Below are 22763 nucleotides of genomic sequence, written 5' to 3'. Positions count from 1 at the left end.
GTAGCATGAAAGAAAACAGAACAAATATGTACAGCAAACTATGCACATCCTCCAGGCTTGTATTAAACAGAGTGGGAGTAAAACCAAACATTGGAGAAATCGAAAAAAAAAATGTAAATAAAACTACCAAGATGTCCGCTCTAGCTCTTTTAATTGTTTTGGAAATCGAGGTCCTAAGTTTGTCTTGTTCATAACCTCCAAACGCTCCAAACAAACCACAGGAAAGATAAAGAATAGTTTTATGTCCAGGTTCCTTACATTCAGCCAGGTAGAATAGTTTAATTATCTGCAAAAGGCATAGATTAAACCATGTAGTTACATAGTTACATAGTTAGATAGCTGAAAAGAGACTTGCGTCCATCAAGTTCAGCCTTCCTCACAACTGTTTTTTGCTGTTGATCCAAAAGGCAAAAAAAAAAAAAACAGTTTGAAGCACAATTTTGCAACAAGCTAGGACAAAAAAATCCTTCTTGACCCCAGAATGGCAGTCAGATTTATCCTTGAATCAAGCAGTTATTACCCTACATTTAAAGATTATATCCTTGAATATTCTGTCTTTGCAAGTATGCATCTAGTAGCTGTTTGAACATCTGTATGGACTCTGATAAAACCACTTCTTCAGGCAGAGAATTCCACATCCTGATTGTTCTTACAGTAAAAAAAACTTTCCTTTGCCTTAGACGAAATCTTCTTTCTTCCAGTCTAAACGCATGGCCTTGTGTCCTATGTAAAGTCCGGTTTGTGAATAGATTTCCACACAATGGTTTGTATTGGCCCCGAATATATTTGTATAATGTTATCATATCCCCTCTCAGGCGACGTTTTTCTAAACTAAATAGGTTTAAATTTGTTAACCTTTCTTCATAGCTGATATGTTCCATTCCTTTTATTAATTTTGTAGCCCGCCTCTGCACTTTTTCTAGTGCCATGATATCCTTCTTTAGAACAGGTGCCCAAAAGAATCATGTAGAATCATTTTTCTTCCCATGGCACAGTGGACAGGAGAGTGCATTTGAGTTTCGTCTACAGTGATTCTTAAACTATTCAGACAATCTGATTGGTGAGAAACTAGCTCTGTAAAGTGTTTGAAAGACTGCTGAAACATTTGAAAACCAGGTCATATATTGTGTGTTTTTTTTTTCCTGTCCTGTTGTTTCATACAGTATAAATCATTGAGCTTATTGAGTTTACCCGCAGACTTTCATATAGTGTTTTCGGGATTTTTATTTTCCCCTGCAGACAGAGTTTTGGTGAGGGTGAAGGATCTGACTGTGGAGAATGCTGATAAAACTGTGTGGGTCCGTGCCAGGGTTCACACAAGCAGAGCCAAAGGTAAGATCAAAATGTAGACGTTTTCTCATATTTTTCACTGAAACTGTAATTTTAACATTATGGTAATTAAAAATATGATCTTTCATTTGAAAAAACAAGATCCTCATGCAATTATCAATCTATAGTGCCTCTATTGTATTAAAGGGACACTCTAGGCATCAAAACAACTTTAGCTCACATGGATGTGACTCAGACAGCCTGCATGAAAAAAAATGCTTCATTTTCAATCAGATGTCAACTTTAGCTTTAGTAGTTATTGTTTCCTGCGCTGTAAATTAAACTTTATTCTCTCACATGAAACCCCTGCAGGAGATAAGAAATTATAAATGAAATAGACTTTGCAATAAACTAAGTTTAAACATCATATTTCTATTTACAGGAAGTGTTTAGGAAGGCTGTGCAAGTCACATGTAGGGAGGTGTGACTAGGGCTGCATAAACAAAGTGACTTAACCAGGGAGATTGCAGGAGCATGATCTGTCCATCCAAACTACTTAAACTAATGTTGTTTTGGTGCCTATGGTGTCCCTTTAAGTTAACCCTGGTTGTTACCCAACAGTCATCCAGTAAAACTGTTCAGTGAATGGAAAGTTTGCCTAATTGTGTCTTTCAGGGAAGGTTGTATAGCTTTGCTCCATTAATGATCAGTGATGTTCTACACCATCATTACCATCTATTGTTGAAATGCTCTTTGTTATTATCAGGTATTTTACTTATTAAATACTCTAATAATAGCAAGGGAAATGTTGTACTTATAGGGTCTAACAGGACTATTGACTAAAGTGAGAATTCAAAGGGTAATTTTTAAATTTAATATAAAAATAACCAAATTCCTTAAGTCACCTATGCTTTCAGTTTGGCTACTCTGACCTTAAATTCGAGATTCATTTTGAATTCTCACTTGTAGTAAATAATCCTGTAAGTCTTCCTGCACTCACCTGTTTCTGGGCATAAATCTATTTCAGCTCTGACCTTGTTGTGCAGAAGACTTTCCCTTAAGTAGTGCATGGATGTCGGTTCAACACATGCTGTTTTTTAGAATAGAAAAACAGGACAAGTGTTGCCAGAGCATTATTGGAAGTTTACTTTTACATCAAGGGAGGGTAACCTTCGGCACTACAGATGCTGTGGACTACATCTCCTTTAATGCTCTTTTAGCCATAATCCTGGCAAAGCGTGAAGGGACATAGTGTAGTCCGCTCTCTACGGAATTTGCTGGCGCTATATAAATAATAAAATAAGGATGGTGTCGCCTGGAGTGCCAAAGATGGCCTGTACCTGTTTTAGCAGATTTAATTCCGTGTGCATACATGCTTAGTGTGCCTCAACTGGCTGTTTATTAGAAACCGCAGTTTTCAAATCCTATTTAGTCATGTTATAAATATGGTGACATCCTGCTGCAGGTGTTTGTTTTTGTTTGCCCCTATACCCTGCGCTAAATAACGGATTATTTACTGTACATGTGGCGATAACCAGATGCGTGACTACATTTTGCACATTTTGAACTAGTCGCCCAAGAAACCCACATTATTCAACAGACCGTAAAAAGTGGTCTGCATGGGGAGATTACGTTTTTCAAACAATATCATCTACGGTAATTGTATATTTGCAGCTGCTTTTCCTTTTTGTTCAGAGCTATTTGGTCAACACACACCTGGTTAACTGTATTTTGTTTATTTGTCTTTATCTTAAATTATTTTAACGTGGTTTCTAATGACTATATTGCCACTTATACCAGCGCAGAGCATTGGCTAGCTTGAACATCCATTTCTGTATTTTCTTTGCCCAAACTCTATGCCCGCCAAATAAATTGGGTCATTGCAGTCTGCCAGTCCATGCTGCACATGTGCCATTCTGCAGGCGTGGAGCACAATTTATAAATGGCATGTTATTGTAGGCTTACAAAGTAAACATTCCCTCGTTTTACCAGCTCCAGGAAACCATTATTTTTTTTGTTTTCCAATTGTTAGCCATTAAGCCTAAAAGCAAGGAAGAAAGATTTCATAGACAAACATCTTGAACTGATAATTTAGGTTCTGAACAAAAACGAATATGCCAAGTACATATTTGTTCTTTGTTGCTAACCTTTATAGTTTAACTTCCCTCTCTTAAGCAAATAAAAACTAAATTAAGCTGCATCATTCCTGTCACTAGAGCTAGAGGCGGATGATACATTGTGGAGTACAGGTTTATGACAAGCTACTAACTGGAAAATCTGCTTTAGAAATGTAAAAATAGATATAGTGGACGCATACAGAGACTGCATTGCAGTGATAGCCGATAATGATCTACCCATCAACTGCAAGCCTGAGCATTGTGGTTTGGATTCTCAGATGGAGCGATCAGTTTGGGGCATGCTAGTGATGCATTGTGTGCAAGAAACTGGATTTATTGGCACAGGACAAATGAACCACAGCAGCTCATGTGCAGAGGACTGAAGAAACTCTCATGCTGCACTTTTTTCGGGATGTTTTTCTTTAGACCACAGAAGTAGGACACCTGTTGAAAAGTCTTGGGCAGGGGCACAATTGTCCCAAATACGGAATGCCATGTGGAATCCAGGATAGCTGGGAGGTGTGTGTTTGGCAGAATGTGGCACAGAATTATCAAATGCATTCCATGATTCTCCTTCTATATCACAACAGTGTGATATATGTTTAGAGGAGTTTTTGGACCAAACTCTAAAAATGGATAAATAAGGGGAGGCTATACATAATGCCTAAAGGGTTAACTACAGTTCTTGCTTGGTTACCCCTGTCAATTGCCATTGAGTCTTTGTGTTGAATAAAAGCTTTATTTCCTTTCTGCCACCATTTGTTGTCGGTAATCTCTGCATTCAGTGCCATGCTGAAAGGACACAACAGTTTAATTCTCAAAATTCCCCTCTGTATTCTCCAGTCCAAGTTCACGTCTCACATTCCAGTGGCCTTAGCATGTGCCAAAGGAAGGTTTGAAAGTATTTAGTGCATAGATTTATGCTATATGCATTGTAAGCAATGCTTGGGTGATCCTCCCAACATCATAAAGGTTAACCACACACCATTAAGCTTAATGGGAATGTAATTTGCAATAACACCCGTTGTGTTTACAGTTTAATGTTCTACGGTTGAACGCACGCACAGTGGCGCAGTTTGTGCCAGTTATACCCATGTTGATAGTGCCTCTCGTTTATGGATGTCATTACAAGCTGTGATCAAATAATTACCAGTGTTATATGGTAGTATGCACAAGTTCATAATGCACCTGTACTTTGTATCCCCTGTATCCAGGAAAGCAGTGTTTCTTAGTCCTGCGTCAGCAGCAGTTTAATGTCCAGGCTCTGGTGGCTGTGGGAGATCGCGCTAGCAAGCAGATGGTAAAGTTCGCTGCCAAGTAAGTAAGCAATTATATCCTGTTGTCAGAGCAAACAATGGTGGGAACTTAGTTTGAGAGGACTGGAACCATTTTCACACATCCCTCCGAATGCTCCATTTGTTTAAGAAGTAGATGGAAAAAAAAAAATACTTGTTTAAAATTGTCACTTTGCTAGTGCTCTGAATACACTGCTTTCACAAAGGATTGAAACGGAGGCCTGACCTGAAATTCATTGGGATCTGATGAAGCTGCAGCCCTATCCTGCAACAGGCCACACTGCTTTCAAGACTTTCACAAAAGGCCTTGCTCACCCAGCAGTTTGGAGGGGGCCTCCACGGTTTTGTGCATATGTAGATCTGCAAACTTTTTGTCCCTTCCCTGTAACTGCTAAGAAGTTCAAGCAGGGGAGGGAACGGGTTTTTTTGGGGAAAATTGCAAATTAATTGTGATTTATTAGATGTGTGATTAAAGCACTTCTGGAGGGGTCAACCCACTATAGACAATATTGCTGGTTTCTCACATATACAATTAGAACTCCATGGTATGTGTTGCTGGGTAGACCTGTCGTGGGATTTCTGCTGACATGTAAAGTGCTGTGAAACATTTTTGGAGACAGAAATGCTGTAAACGATGTATTGCTCGTTAGAACATATCCTCCATAAAATACACATCCTATATAATTAATGTTTCTGGCAACACCCATTATGTAGACATATAGAAATGTTTTATACACTTGGTAAGAGAACACAGCGTCTGCCATACTGACAAAATAATCCTACATTTTAGTTTAGAAAAAGTATAGATTATTTAGCCTTCCCCCAGTCCTATATTAATTTCCTCATTCAACTTTCCCGAAATGTTTCCATTCTTTCACTTCTGAAATCTACAGATATAAGCACCTCTACCATTTGTGCTTATCCATTGTCTACCAGCTGTTTTTGGTACAGTAAGGGATTATATCTTGTGGACCAGCATGAAGGTAACATCTTAATTAGTGTCAATCTTGCTGACATTCTGCACATTAAGTATTCTGTATATTTCCTGAATCCAAACACTTATGGGATGTGTCGTTCTTACTAACCCAAGAAACACCAAAACATGGAGTACTGGGTTGTGTATTCACAGAAGACACACAGACAAGGAGCACCTTGTGCTCAGGTAGAGCTAAATTCCCTCTCCTGGACTTCCTGCTTTATCCCCAAACCAATTAGTTGTCAACCCAGGAGACTGTGGTGCAGTTCTGGCATGTTCTCATAGATACTACTTGGCTGCAGAATGCACGGCACAAATTTGCTTCATCAGCAAAATACTCATGAATTACCGTTTTTGTTTCCAAAGCCTATTCCCTATTTAATTCTGCTCAGTCCCTATAATGTTTTGTAGAGCTTGATGGAAATTTTAGTTCAGTTGGAGTGCGAGTATTGCTGTTAAGTTCTGTCTGTCATTTATTAGGGGTTCTCATGGTTATGCCTTTAACATATCATGGATAGAAAGAGAGAGATCTATTTTAAAGAAATCAAACCTTAAGCCAGGGGCCTTTTAATACCTCTGACCGAAAGCAAAATCTTTAATACAGCAGAAAGTCGTTTTACTCGGCTAATAATTCTATCTATGTTGTATGTTAGCAGAATGACTAGTAAATATATAGATTATTCAAAAATCAAATGACATCCTGGCACACAGAATTTCCTTGTGTACTGTGCTTCATTTTGCATAATGTTCCAGTAAGCTTTTCTCCTTGGAACAGATTACAGATTGTGTTGTGTAGATAGACCACATACTGAGCTTCCAAGCGCTAGGACACAGATTGAGAGTTTTATTTTTAATAGATATGCTAATCTAAACGTTTGCTAGTTACGTATGTAGAGCTAAAATAAGTAGCCGAGTGAAACTGGACCCTGCATGACTGAGTCTCTCTGAATCTGTAGATGGCAGAGCATGTGCTAACAAGGGAACTGTACGCATGGTTCTGTAAAGCAAACCTTTATCTGACTTATCTAGCTGAGAACATTGTGATTCTGATGCAGGTTTGATTAGCTCTATTTAGGGACCATATTTGGCTTTTAACGGGATGATATAACCCAAATTCAGTGTTTCTTCTACTTCCACCTTTTAAAATTGAATGGCATAAAGCAGCTCTCTGCTGTGTCGAAATTAGTATTTCATAAACATGAAATCTCTCTCAAATACTCACATTGACAGTGTTGAAATAGGCCCTGTATATAGAGGCTCTCGTAGGACCCTTCATAGATGTCAGTGTTGCAACACTGATGGGGCTCATGGCAGGGGAAGGGGTTCAGCAGTAAGACTGGCAGTGAGGGACAGGTTCAGATAAGTAAAATTTCCCTGCAGCCACCAGACATCAAGCGGAGCGGTCACCTTCAGGAGTATTTGGCAATAGAAATAAACCAGACCTTGGTAGAGCCGTTTTAAGGCTGATATTGCATAATGGGAAATGCATTTCTCAAACTTCTGGGTGCCAAGATTCACCATTGCTTTTCCAACACAAGCTTAAATTAACACGGACGGTATCTCACACACCACATATAAATTCTTTTAAACTGAATCAGTCACTTTTTTGGAATGCCATTTGTGTGGTACCATGTCTGTTTTTGCAATTTTAGAATTTTAGCAAAACAATTGCATTAAAGACAAAATGTCACCTTTTAATCACATGCTTATACAGCATTTTATGGGGACAATATTCTAGTGATGCAAAGACTGGCCCAAAATTGGGATCCAGGTCTTTTTGGATCAGGTATAATTTAGGCTGTTTGGTTAGTGCAGTCAAAATCCGCTTCAGAGCTTCTGTTTACATAGCTCATTCTAACACCCAGACAGGGATTACGGCAATTTTGAGAAAAAAATTTGGGTGTGTAAAAGATTTTTTTAATCTGGTATGTTTAGCAGTCGTGTTTTTAAATAAATGAATTGGTTTGTAAGCAACCTGCATGGCTTGCTTTATGTCACCAGTACACTTTAATAACGCCCATAAATATCGCTCTTTCTTTTCAGCCAGAAAATATGTGAAAAAAGGGCCGTTCGGGCTTTAATTTCTTACAGTGCTGATTCCATGCATTTAAAAAAAAAATGCTATTGATGTTATGTACTATTACATTGCAGTTTTCCATAATAACTGAAGGGTTCTACTTTTGCATATTTGTAATTATACCCCACTCTAATTAGATTTTGTAAATCTGTTTTATTGATGCAATAAGGTATACGGTACAGAATAAAGAACAGGGAGTGTCAAACAGGGGGTATAAAGCATATGCACAATGTACATACATTGTCATTGAAAACTCCAGCGTAAAAAATACAATACAAGATGTAAAAGTCAAAGTAGACAAGTGTGTAGCTCTAATAGTGAATACTCTGTGCAGGAAACACATCCGGGTCCTAAACAGGAGTCATGTGAGCATACACCAATGAGATTGGCAGGCATTAATATATATACACCACTGGGCAACAAAACAAAAAAGATAGACAATACTGCTTCTTACCGTAGTGAGCTTATACCAAAATAAGATTAATTATAAAAGCAAGCATTATGCATAAAGATTTAAGCTAGAAAGCGCTAAGTGGGGCAGATGGTGTCCAAGTAGCAATGGCTAACAATGCATCATGGGAGTTTTAGTATGGAAACAGTGGAACGTCTACCTTTTGGCCAACCCTTTACATAGTAAACTTGTTTGTTTAAGCAGGATGAAACAAAAACAGGAAATGTTTTCAAAAATATAAGAAACTATTTCCATGCTGAAATGGTAAAAATTGGCGTTTCACAAGGTAAATGTAAAAGGAATTGATAGTTTAAGGGAATAAAGTCAAAATATAAAATGAATACAATGATATTGTTAACATAGAAATTGTAACAGAATCTGCTTACGTCCCCCTTCCCGGTAACGCTTCCTGTTTTTATTATCCTTTTTCCATTATTCCCCTGGTTGCTGATCACTACATGGAGATGAGACTAGGAAGAGCCAATAATAGATGTTTAGTCTTTTGGAACGGAGGGAAGATCTATCTATAGAACAGTGTATCTCTTAATTAGATACCCAGCTTATGGAAGTGAGAGAGTGACGATGAGTCAGTGCTATTTTTAGTACGGCAATTTATTTTTACTTTTTTTTTTTTAAGCATCCTCTAGTAAATTAAACTATAGTGTTTATTTATTAAAATTTGTTTTCTGCTGAATTAACAAAAATTTGAGCGAAAATAATGAAATTGTTAAGTCAAACACATCTGAGGGATTTAATTTTTGTTTAATATCCAACACTGCTATTTTTGCCAAAATTTTGAAGATTTAGTAATCGTGAGTGATTCCGGAAGTAACTTTGTATACCAGGACACTCTGAGAGCTCTGAATGTATTCTCCTTGGTAAATCTCTTTGTGAAGGAAAAATACATGTGTTACAATAGTGTCTTAGACTGTACATACATATTATCTCAATGGGAGGCCAGTGAAAGCCTGGCTAAATCTCCCTCATAATGCAGAGAGGAAGGATGCCAATAGTGTCCATCATCAGATCCCTAAATTTTGGGTTAAACCATTGCATATGGTAAGATGGCACCTGGACAGTCCTTCCCCCATCGCCACTCCTTAACACAGACTCATGGCATGCCGTCATAGGGATGTATATAGAGCGAGTAGCCACATTTTTTTAAATCACTGACCAATTCTAGATCAGTCCACTACTCCTTCACCTACATGAGTGGCTAAAGAAAGTGAACTTAAAGAAATACTAAGTCTTTAGGAATTCAAACCTGTCCCTAGTTATATAGCAGTGGTTCCCAAACTTTTTAGGTTCAAGGCGGCCTTAATATTTCAGTATTTTTCCAAGGCAGTAAAAAAAAATTCTTGTTTGTATATCTGTACAGCGCTGCCGCATTTACTGGCGTTACAGTGTAATGTACAGTGTTGAAGTGTTTGAAGGGGTGCTTGTATACATTTATTGTGTTTTCATACAGAGATGTGTTTGTATGTGAAGTTTGCGTTTGATTACAGGGGAGAGTGTCTGAATGTAATGCTCACTTTTAAATGTGGATGTACATTTGTGTGAAGTTATTTGTGTTTTGAATGAAGGGGTGTGCTTGTGTATATTTTTTTGTTTGTATGTAATATTTGTGTTAGATTGCAGGAGTGTGCTTGTATGTTGTGCTGTTGTTTGTCTGCTTGGATGTATGCACGCATACATACATACATACACAGATATTCGTGCACATTAACACACAGATGCATATAAATACACCGATACATACACACATTTAGATACACACCGACATATACACACATGCACCCTGACACACACAAACATTAATACATGACCAGATACTGACATAAAAACACAGACCCTAACACACAGATCAGTGGCGTACACACAATCCATGGGGCCCCGGTGCAAAACTGATCCATGGGCCGCCCCATCCTCCCCACTGCCACCCTATACAGACACACAGAGATACACACATACATACATAGAGACACACAGACACACATACATACATAGAGACACACAGACACACATACATACATAGACACACAGACACACGTACATAGAGACTCACAGATACACACACACACATATATACAGACACATACATAGGCACACACAGAGACACGCATACATACATACAGATACATACAGACACATACATCGGCACACACACATGCAAAGTATTTTAGTCACCCTCCTATTACCTACCTTTTAGGTGCAGGAGGGTGACTTCCTGGGGTCCAGTGGCTCAGGTTGATGGGAGTCAGAGTTCCCACTTTGACTCACTCTGACTCCCACTGCTTCCTCCTGATGGTTGCTGGGAGGGGTGACCGCGGCAGTCACTTCCTCCCAGCGTCTGACATCATCAGAGGGGGCCGGTTGCGCTGTTACCGGGCCCACTCTGATGATCTTCATTGCCAGCGGGTGGCCCTAACAGCATGGGCCAACCGATGGACCCCTTCACCTGCGGCCCCGGCAATTATACTGCACATGGCGGTGGCACCCGGTCGCAGTGGTCCGCAGGGCGGCCGTGCCCTCTGGACTGACTGGCCCGGTCGCAGCTGCAACCCCTGCGACCGCTGTATGTACGCCGCTGACACAGATGGCACACTGACATATATACACATACACATACGCTCATACACACACTCATACACATACAAATATTCACATTCATACACACACGCATACTCATACTCTTGCATGCTCTTCATGCTCCTCTCCCTTTACGCTGCGGCTGCCTCCTACCGCGTTGTGTCCCTGCAGGATGCTGGGAGGAGGTGACAGGCTGTCACTTCCTCCCAGACGGCCGACATTACAGGGGCCCAGTTGCAGCACACAGTTTGGGAACCACTTTTATGTAGGTCAATCATTCCGTTGCCCTACATGTGCCCTAAAATTTAATTCAAAAGGTTTTTTACTTCCCCACTTTCACAAAGTCATGGAGGAATGGCCTCCTCCGGCGTGGTCCAATCCAATGATATAGAGAAGCATTGGGGACCTGATGCAAATGTGTGGCAAGTGCCTAGCGCACACCCAAGCATCCACATTGAAAAACACAAATGAATGCTTTCTTATAAGGGCTGCAACATCTCATGACCAAGTTTTGCAGTCGTCGCAGCGGCAGTGCCTCTAGTGGCTGTCACTGTAACAGCCTCTGGAGATATGTTTTAACCCTTCTCAAGGTAAACACTGCCATTTCTGAAAAACAGCAATGTTTTACATTTAATGGCCAAACTGACAGGACCACCATTAAGATGAAGTGGTCTTGGGTGACTCTTGTGGTCCTTCAGTTTATTAATATATCTCCTTATGCAAATATTAAGTTTAAGTGCAACTTGTAACAAGGTATCCCTGAGAGGCTGAAAAGAAAACTATAGTCAAAGCTCTCTCATTCTAACATTAACTTGTTTTCAGGTGTACTATGAGTAGTTTTCTTTGTTTGCGTTTTATTTTTATATGTGCGTTTGAAACCATCTAATACATTTTCTGCAATTTTAACCTCACTATGGTTGCACGCTGTGTATTGTCCTTGATCCCCTTCTGCTAGACTTATTGCTATATAAAATGAGTTTATATTAAAATCATCAATATAGAAAATGTGGCGCGGCGTTTCTCAGAGATCCTACAGAGTGAAACGAATTGTGATTTGCTTAGTTTTCCTGCAAGATTTTCAACAGTGCCGCCTTTTTTAGATGGATGGCATATTTTTGCTCTTATGAACAGCATTTTGATATCTTTCCTTTTAGAATATCCATTTGTTCTGGCCCCAATAGTCATTACAGGCTTCTTAACGGTTTAACGTTCACGGTGTTCCATTAAATCCTTCACGCTCAGCAGTTTCTGAAATGACTACACCAAAACTCGAGAGTGCCTCGATGTGAAAGAAATTGATGTGCATTATAATTGTAATCATGGATTGTATGGCTAACACAAGACTTAAGGACACACTAGTAATGTAGTTGATGAATTGGTGGTCAGGATGAACTAAAATTTTGAAGTGGACTCATTTTAGCATGGAACCAAAAAAAACAACAACAACAAAACCTCATCATTTTGACACTTTGCTCATGGGTATTTGTATGTGGCCATACTAGCGTACTGACATTCTCATTGCATAAAATCTATTCTGTGGGCCCTCTGCTATTATGTCCTATTCATACACTCTTTAAAAATATCTATATAAATAAAGATGACTAAATTGTTAAATTTCAAATGCACATAGGTGTTGAATATATTTTTCAGTGATTAAAGATGATGCAATAGGTGTTAAACTGGCATGAAAACTTTACGTATATACACGCGGTAATTGAAGCTTTTAATGTGCAGGGACGTTACCCGGTCTTTGAAGAAAGAACAACACAAAACAACACTATTTTTTTTATTATTATTGTTTTCATTAATGTTGAAGAAGAAAAAAATTCTAGACAACAGAAGAAAAATAATCAAAATGTATCAATCCAGAGGACGGCAACAAAACTTGGACAAACTAATAATATTTCTCCAGTAAAAAGAAATCCTTCTTGAGCTCATAATAAGGCAATTAGCTACAGATTAATCATTGAATTTATGTAATATGATTACCACCAAATCCTTGTGTATATTACCCTTTTCTACATATCATTCAAACCCCTGCAGAGTTTGTAAAGAAATATTTACAGGTTATTCAGTACAATGGTTACATTGATGAAATAGATTAAATAGAGTGGTGATGATCAATGCCTCCGTATTGTTCACGTTTACTTTCCCTAACCCTCATTGATGCATGATTTAAAAGTTATGGCTGCTATCAGTTTATAGAACTGCTCCATGCATCCTATCCTATGTGATGCGTTTATCTGTCCCTGGGCCAAAACTCCCTGCTGGATAAGAATCAAAACAGTGACTATACACCAGCATTCAAATTTTCATATTGGATCGTCTCTTCCTGGTTAGTTGGGGTGTATTAAACTAGTCTGTGATGTTTGTATTAATGTGTGTGTGTATGTATGTATGTATGTATGTGTGTGTGTGTGTGTATATATATATATATATATATATATATATATATATATATATATATATATTTTTTTTTTTATTATTATTATAATTTTGTTTTTTTGCCCCACAATTTCACCTCTTCTTCGCTGCTGCACAATGTTATATGCACCGAATAGTTTCATGGTAAATGGTCAATAATCTTGGATCATAAGGGCATGTTTTATGAAGTGTAAGATAAAATATTTCACTGTATACCGGTGTATTTAAAAGTTATGTTTATATTTTTGCACATTTTAAATGCAGGGGGTTTTACTTACTAAATAATTATTTGGGTGTAATCACAACCCACTTGCACAATGCAAGGTAAAACAGATTAGTTGGAAATCGTATCCAAATTAAGCTGGTTATAGGCATTTCAGATTTGGCTGTCATGGTGTACATTTTACAAGAAATCTGTTCACCACAACTTGCTGTATAGTGAATAGACCCCGATGTATGTTGCAACCTGGTTTAACTGATTTACAAGTCTTTCCTTAAGGCAGCCCTATCTCATTAGGGGCGTAGGATATTTTTTCAGACTACTTAAATGAAGCAGTTTTGGTGTGTAGATCATACACCTGCAGTCTCACTGCTAAATTATCTGCCATTTATGAGTTAAACCATTTTTGTTTCTGTTTATGTAGCCCTACTCACACCTCCCCTGGCTGTGACTGACACAGTCTGCATGAGAACAATATTGTTTCACTTTCAATCAGATGTAATTTTAAAATAATTTATCTCCTGATCTGTAAATTAAACTTTAATCATGCACAGAAGGCTCCTGCTGGGTCTCGCAAGCCATTAAGAGAGCAGGAAATAAGAAATTCAAAATTAAACAGAATATTCAATTAAGGAAGTTTAAACATTAGATGACTCTTTACAGGAATGGTTTATGAAGACTGTGTAAGTCACATGCAGGGAGGTGTGACTAGGGCTGCTAAACATAGTGATTTGACTCCTTAATTGCAGATAATTGAGCAGTGAGACTGCAGGGGCATGATCAATACATCAAAGCTTTTTTAAGCTAAAGTTGTTCTGGTGACTATAGTGTTCCTTTAAAGGGACTCTATAGTCTACATATAAAAGCAAGAAAGACAGGTCCCCCAGCCTTCCTTCTTGCTTTTATATGAACTTACATTTAATTAATAAAAAATTCGAGGTGTTTTTATATTAAAAACTTACCTCCGTTCCAGCGCCGAGCTCCCAGCCAGGCCGCGCCCCCTTTTTCGTCAAAATGACGAAATCGCGGGGCCCAATAGGACGCTTCTCTGAGAGAAGCGTCAGGGCGATGTGGTGCGCATGCGCGGCTTCGCGCTGCACCAATCGCGTTCTTCATAGAGCGGCATTGACAGCCGCCCTATGAAGAACCTGAGCGCTTTACCGCGCATGTGCGCGGAATGCGCGTTCGCGAGCTGAGCTGTCTGACTGACAGCTCAGCTCGCTTTCTAAAATTATCAATAAGGGGGGACCTACTGTCCCCCCCCGGCCCCCACCCCTGAGCGGTGGGTGGGGGCCCTAAAATTCACAATAGGGGGGGACCTACTGTCCCCCCCCGGCCCCCACCCCTGAGCGGTGGGTGGGGGCCCTAAAATTCACAATAGGGGGGGACCTATTGTCCCCCCCCGGCCCCCACCCCTGAGCGGTGGGTGGGGGCCCTAAAATTCACAATAGGGGGGGGACCTACTGTCCCCCCCCGGCCCCCACCCCTGTGCGGCGGGTGGGGGCCCTAAAATTCACAATAAGAGGGGGGACCTACTGTCCCCCCCCGGCCCCCACCCCTGAGCGGTGGGTGGGGGCCCTAAAATTATCAATAGGGGGGGACCTATTGTCCCCCCCGGCCCCCACCCCTGAGCGGTGGGTGGGGGCCCTAAAATTCACAATAGGGGGGGGACCTACTGTCCCCCCCGGCCCCCACCCCTGTGCGGCGGGTGGGGGCCCTAAAATTCACAATAAGGGGGGGGACCTACTGCCCCCCCCGGCCCCCACCCCTGAGCGGTGGGTGGGGGCCCTAAAATTCACAATAGGGGGGGGACCTACTGTCCCCCCCCGGCCCCCACCCCTGTGCGGCGGGTGGGGGCCCTAAAATTCACAATAAGGGGGGGGACCTACTGTCCCCCCCCGGCCCCCACCCCTGTGCGGCGGGTGGGGGCCCTAAAATTCACAATAAGGGGGGGGTACCTACTGTCCCCCCCCGGCCCCCACCCCTGAGCGGTGGGTGGGGGCCCTAAATACAAAGGGGGTGGGGACCCTAGTTAACCTCCCCCCCCCCCCCCCCCCCCCCCCAAAAAAAAAACTTCTCTCCCTACCTACCCCCCTCACCCTAAAAATAATGAGGGGGGACCCTTTAACTAAAAACCTGTAAAGAAAAAAAAATAAGATAAAAACAACTTACCATTCGATGTTTTCTTTCTTCTAAAATCTTCTTTCTTCAGCCCCCAAAAAGGCCAAATAAAAATCCATAATAACCGACGCAATAAAAAAAAAAAAAAAAAACCCGAGCGCAAAAAAATAATCCATCTTCACCCATGGAGGGCTGGCGCAGACTGAGCTCCGCAGGGCGGGGGAAGGCTTATAAAGCCTTGCCCCGCCCTGCAATTAGGCTAAGAACACTCTGATTGGTGGGTTTAAGCCAATCAGAGTGCTCTTTGTCATTTTACAAGCGTGGGAAAGTTCTTTGGAATTTTCCCACGCTTGTAAAATGACACAGAGCAATGTGATTGGATGGCTTGAAATCCATCCAATCACAGTGCTCTGTGTCATTTTACAAGCGTGGGAAAATTCCAAAGAACTTTCCCACGCTTGTAAAATGACACAGAGCACTGTGATTGGATGGATTTCAAGCCATCCAATCACAGTGCTCTTTGTCATTTTACAAGCGTGGGAAAGTTCTTTGGAATTTTCCCACGCTTGTAAAATGACACAGAGCACTGTGATTGGATGGATTTCAAGCCATCCAATCACAGTGCTCTTTGTCATTTTACAAGCGTGGGAAAGTTCTTTGGAATTTTCCCACGCTTGTAAAATGACACAGAGCACTGTGATTGGATGGATTTCAAGCCATCCAATCACAGTGCTCTTTGTCATTTTACAAGCGTGGGAAAGTTCTTTGGAATTTTCCCACGCTTGTAAAATGACACAGAGCACTGTGATTGGATGGATTTCAAGCCATCCAATCACATTGCTCTGTGTCATTTTACAAGCGTGGGAAAATTCCAAAGAACTTTCCCACGCTTGTAAAATGACAAAGAGCACTCTGATTGGCTTAAACCCACCAATCAGAGTGTTCTTAGCCTAATTGCAGGGCGGGGCAAGGCTTTATAAGCCTTCCCCCGCCCTGCGGAGCTCAGTCTGCGCGGAGCCCTCCATGGGTGAAGATGGATTATTTTTTTTTGCGCTTGGGGTTTTTTTTTTTTTTTTTTTTTTTATTGCGTCGGTTATTATGGATTTTTATTTGGCCTTTTTTGGGGCTGAAGAAAGAAGATTTTAGAAGAAAGAAAACATCGAATGGTAAGTTGTTTTTATCTTTTTTTTTTTTCTTTACAGGTTTTTAGTTAAAGGGTCCCCCCTTATTATTTTTAGGGTGAGGGGGGTAGGTAGGGAGATAAGTTTTTTTTTTTGGGGGGGGGGGGGGAGAGGGTTAACTAAGGTCCCCACCCCCTTTGTATTTAGGGCCCCCACCCACCGCTCAGGGGTGGGGGCCGGGGGGGGGACCGTAGGTCCCCCCCCTATTGTGAATTTTAGGGCCCCCACCCACCGCTCAGGGGTGGGGGCCGGGGGGGGACAATAGGTCCCCCCCTTATTGTGAATTTTAGGGCCCCCACCCGCCGCTCAGGGGTGGGGGCCGGGGGGGGACAATAGGTCCCCCCCTATTGATAATTTTAGGGCCCCCACCCACCGCTCAGGGGTGGGGGCCGGGGGGGGCAGTAGGCCCCCCCCTTATTGTGAATTTTAGGGCCCCCACCCGCCGCACAGGGGTGGGGGCCGGGGGGGGACAGTAGGTCCCCTCCCTATTGTGAATTTTAGGGCCCCCACCCACCGCTCAGGGGTGGGGGCCGGGGTGGGACAATAGGTCCCCCCCTTATTGTGAATTTTAGGGCCCCCACCCGCCGCTCAGGGGTGGGGGCCGGGGGGGGACAATAGGTCCCCCCCTATTGATAATTTTAGGGCCCCCACCCACCGCTCAGGGGTGGGGGCCGGGGGGGGCAGTAGGCCCCCCCCTTATTGTGAATTTTAGGGCCCCCACCCGCCGCACAGGGGTGGGGGCCGGGGGGGGACAGTAGGTCCCCCCCCTATTGTGAATTTTAGGGCCCCCACCCACCGCTCAGGGGTGGGGGCCGGGGGGGGGGGCAGTGGGCCTCCCCCCCTTATTGTGAATTTTAGGGCCCCCACCCGCCGCACAGGGGTGGGGGCCGGGGGGGGGGACAATAGGTCCCCCCTTATTGATAATTTTAGGGCCCCCACCCGCCGCACAGGGGTGGGGGCCGGGGGGGGGCAGTATGTCCCCCCCTTATTTTTTATTTTAAGGCCCCCACCCACCGCACAGGGGTGGGGGCCGGGGGGGGACAATAGGTCCCCCTTATTGATAATTTTAGGGCCCCCACCCGCCGCACAGGGGTGGGGGCCGGGGGGGCAGTATGTGCCCCCCTTATTTTTAGGGCCCCCACCCACCGCTCAGGGGTGGGGGCCGGGGGGGGAGGAGAGTAGGTGTCCGTCCCCCCCCCCCCCCTTCAACCACTATTGTGGCCAGACAGCATCCCTGTGGGTTCGGGCTTCAGCTGTCAGCTGAAGCCACGCCCACAGCAGTGCTGACAGGCTGTCAGCACACAAAGCGCGTTCACAGTGCTTTGTGTGCTGATAGCCCGTCTGATGCATTCACCCAGAATGCATCGGACGAGAGGCCTTTTTAGGGCCTCTGAACTCGGAAGTCCCTCTGGTGGCCGTCTGATTGACTGCAACAAGAGGTGTTCCAAGCTTCCAATGTAAACACTGCATTTTCTCAGAAAATACAGTGCTTACAAGAAAAAGGCTCCGGGTAGCTGTAGCACTCACCTAAACAACCTCATTAAGCTGAAGTTGTTCAGGTGACTATAGTGTCCCTTTAAGTTGAATATCTTCAAATTTCATAGAACAATCACAACTCTGGCAACTCACCACAGCTCCCTAGACTGCCCTTTTCCCTCCGTTTAGGATTTATTAATTCTCTTAATGTGTGTGCAATGGGCTAGGATGTCTATACGCCATGCTCACAAAATAAAAGGAGATATCAAGTTATACATAAAGAACAAATGTCTGTATTCTGAAAAACACCCAATTTGTTTAAATACACTGACGTGCCTTGGGGATTTGTGTAAGGATCTGCATACACCCGATGCACCCCACTCAGGGCCTCTCCTCATGGTCACAGCAGCAGAGATCAGGGAAATGTGTCCCTCTCCATGCTCTGTTCATACCATTGTATAGGATCCGACTTTATATTCATGAAAAGCATTTTATACGGCCATTCTTTTTGTCCACTCGGAGCATTTTATACGGCCATTCTATACCAGCTCAGAGTACTGCGTGAGTGCATGTAGTTAGACTTTTCAGAATGTTTTGTAATCGGTCTTATATTAACACAGAACATTTTATATGATTATTATATTTTTGGAATGCGACGTAGCAGTCTTTCCCACCTCTACACTTCTTCATCCTGCCCACCCCTATGTCCTCAGGTCCTCTTGTTTTACCACTGTAAGCACTGTTTACCATGGTTAGTTCTGACTAGTATCTACACTTATCATATGAAGCCACTTTACCTAACCGTTGCATGATGGAAATATTTTTGTGATTTTAGACATCCTTATTGATGGCCTTCTTCATTTATATATCTATTTTCTGTTATTCGTGTGTATCCTTTCCTTCATTTTATTTGACCTATTTTCATGTATAAATTTACATCTATAAAAAAAATACCATCTGCTGAAACAGACAAATGTAATTTCTGTGTAAGAATCTTGTTGCAGACTTTGGTTGTTTTTTTCAGGTCATTTGCATTTTGATCACATCTTATAATAATTTCCTATATCTTTTCATTTCTTCTATATGGAGAGTTGCAATGTGGAAGTGGAAGTGGAAAGTTCCATTTTGCCACTTTTTGCTTCCATGTAATCTCCATCCTATCATTAGGATTCTGCACATGCCTGTAACCCAAAACAATGACTACTTGGTGTAAAACTAGCTTCATTATTTATTTAAAAAAAAAAAATTAAATCAGGTTTCATTGAGATCGATTTTCACTTTAATTTTGTGTTGTTTTTTTTTTTTTATGACAGTTGTATATTTCATATATGTTTATTTTATTTTTATTTATGTTTGTGCTTTACCACAATTTCCCTTTCGGTTGTACTTCTGTCATATAACGTTTAAATCATTCAGCCTGCTATCAGCAAAGCTGCTTCCTTGAGCTTCAAAGAACTGTTACTGTTGCCAGAGACCTGTGATTTGATGGAGGTCTCGGTCAGCATCACAGTTTCTGAATGTTGCTTTCACAATGAGTATTGTCAGTTGACAATTACGTTTTTTCTTGGTAGAGTCGGGTACTTTACAGAGCTTCAAATCTTCACACTGTACACGTTACACATCACTCTCTATTCCTGATCTTAGTATTTGTTTCCACTGTAACAAGATATAACGGTACTTTAAAAAAAAAAAAGCAGTTGCTATGAAACTTCGAATAACAAATGTTGTACTGTTGTAGTGTTAGGATACATTTCATGTAAATTAAAATGCACTGAAATATTTTCCCTGCCATAAATGTCTTCTCCCCAAAATAATGATTTTGATCTTTTAAACACAATGATAATGGGAATTAAAAATAATAATAATACATTGCCCCAATTTATTCTGTAATTCTGTACAATGAGTGTCATGAGAAATGCAAAATGTTCCTTTTATATTACAATGCAAACTGCTTAAAACAAATACAATTTGCAGACTTTACGGACAGGATGCAAAAATAAAGACAACTTTCAATATGTGTGACCTGCCAAATATGGTCTTACTTGAATTTACTAAATATGTAAAGTAGCTCACTGAGCTCAAATGTGTGTAAAATGTACAGGTTTAGCTGGAGAGCAAGGGGAAAGACCAAATAAAATCGGCCTGACCCATTTGAAATTATATCTGTCTCCTGATTGGTTGTTTGGTGCATTCAGTCACTCAGAACGCATTTGTAGTTCCAATCCTGATGTAGACAAGAAATAAAAGTTTAAAAAACACAACAACACATACAACACATAAGCAAATGGCATCCATGTGTCTCCTATAACGTGAGAGCTTACTAGAAGAATCACAATGTATTCCTGATCAAAACATTTCTAGATAAATATGGCCCCGTGGGGTTCTTCCAAGCTAGGGCCTACTGTACACGTTTGGTCCACATGAGCACCAAATATCAATTTGGTTTGTTGAAGTCTTTGATAGTGACTGGGCTACCTGAAACCATCGCAGAGTTAGCCGTCCCTGTGCACGTTTTGAGATAGAACTCCTATATGCACACATCTTTAAGTGGTAGCTTTATTTATTCTTTATTTATACTTTACTGTCCTTTTAATTTACAATAGTTGGGGGATTAAATTACGAAACGACAATTAAACCCAATGGGTCTTTGTGAGACTGAAGGTATATACCCCACTTTAAACTCAAGGACTAAAAGTTATTTTATGTGTTAAATCGTGTGTTCAGTGAATGAGAAGAGGCAGAGAACATTCATCACGGACCACTCAATGTTTTTACCATTTTGTGTTGCTTCACACATACCTTGTTTTTTGAATGTTTTCCAATAGATCCTTTATCTTCTGAATACAGCATTGATTTACAGATGTGTCTTTGATCAGTGTCTGACAGCCATACATTCAATCACACTAATTGGCTTCACTGTATTATGTGTGACTGTGTTAATTTCCTGCAATCACAAGCCCGTGTTCCACTTAATGCACTGAAAATGGCACTATCCCTAAAGGCATCATGTCTTTGGTTTAACCTGTGGACAATACCTAGATTCAACTGCTTTCAATAGGATTTCATTTGTGACTTTCATTAAAGAAATGGTTTAAACAAGGACATCAATACATCTTAATTGAATTATTTTGGGGTGTAGGTTCTTCCCTCCAGCCTTGATAATGTAAAGAGTGCTGTGTTTTAAACGGCCCTGTTTACATTTTTAAATTGCTATTTCAGACAGACAAACCACTAGGGGCTCAGGAATTAAATAGATTGTATTGTTGAATTTACCTTTGGCATCACAATGCAAAGTATGCTGATGTTGGGTGCGCATGCAGTGCCTTCTCTGAAGAAGCATTGGATGAGTGAACCGCTGCCATTGCCGCTCATGCTTTAGTTCTCCCTTATGAGAAAAATTAGATTGGGCAACAGGTATAAGGAGTGATGGCTTCACAAAAGGAGAATAATTCTTCTTTGTGGATTCTGTATCCGTGCTGGAATAATGGAATAATAAGAAGTTGTTTTTTGGTGGGGGTTGAGGCGGGTGGAATTAGCAATTTTTTAAGGGTTTGGTTTTTTTTATTTTTAAACACCCGTAGCGTATTATTCTGCCTCCTTGCACCATGTGGCTGTGGAGATGATGTATTCTGTAGCTCTATAATGTTTGCGTGTAAAAGCTGGTTAACTTAAGGGCGTATTGACAAAACGGTGAATTGTGGTAAACTGCTAAATTCAGGCTGAAATAGACTATTGCCAAGTTGGCTAATTTTTCCAAATGAGCTATTTTGGTGTGGATTTAGATATGATTTTCAGTTCATTACGGTTTTGTGAATAAACCATTGTTTGTTATCCAGTAAAAACTATTTGTTTAGGTAAAAAAAAAAATAATAATAACCTATTCCATTGAAGTGTACATTTGTTAACCTTATAAATGCAATTTGCTCACTTTTTTTTCTTTCTTTACATCAATTAGCTTGTCTACATATGGATGGAACAATATTGATTGTTTATATGTGGTTTTATGTTCTGTTGAGTAAGTTATATAAAACAAGAACAAACTGTTTTATTTAGACATAAATGTATTGCTACACACAAATGACTGCATATTTCATCAGTGAGTTAAGTGATAAAATCACACATACTATGTATTGTCAGATCCTAGGAAAAATACTTGTCAGCTTTGAAAAAACAGAAATGAGGTTTGAAGAAGGAAAAAAAAATAAAAAAGGAATGTCCCTAAATATTTTATTTTTTAAGGAATACTTGGTACAGCTCTAAACAGATTCTTTTAATATACAGAAAAAGTGTGTACTAGAGTGCCTAGTTGTCAATGTCTGGGCAATGCCATTTCTTTCTCCTCTTATGGATTATGGGTAAATTAGTTTAGCAACTGAAATGGAACGTTGCTTGAAGGAGAATTGTCACCTCAACACTCTTTTTAATATAGTGATACTTTTGTCAAGTTTTGAAATTAAATAGATTCTTCAGATTCTAACTGTAAAACCCCAAACTCCCTTGTCTTAATCATACAACGCCTAATCACGGCTAGATTAAGAGCCCAGTGGGCCTGGTGCTGACATTTATG

The 22763-nt window shown here is 40.9% G+C and overlaps 1 protein-coding gene across 1 annotated transcript in view; it reads left to right on the top strand.

Moving 5' to 3' along the window:
* DARS1 (aspartyl-tRNA synthetase 1) overlaps positions 1 to 22763 on the top strand; it is an 81893-nt gene that overhangs the window by 25843 nt on the left and 33287 nt on the right. The window contains exons 5-6 of the mRNA XM_063429358.1: positions 1240 to 1332; positions 4601 to 4703. Coding sequence (XP_063285428.1) covers positions 1240 to 1332; positions 4601 to 4703 — 196 coding nt within the window. The remainder of the gene's footprint in view (positions 1 to 1239; positions 1333 to 4600; positions 4704 to 22763) is intronic.

Source organism: Pelobates fuscus, chromosome 8, assembly GCF_036172605.1.
Source record: "Pelobates fuscus isolate aPelFus1 chromosome 8, aPelFus1.pri, whole genome shotgun sequence".
NCBI lineage: Eukaryota > Metazoa > Chordata > Amphibia > Anura > Pelobatidae > Pelobates > Pelobates fuscus.
This window is presented reverse-complemented; position numbering and strand designations above follow the sequence as displayed.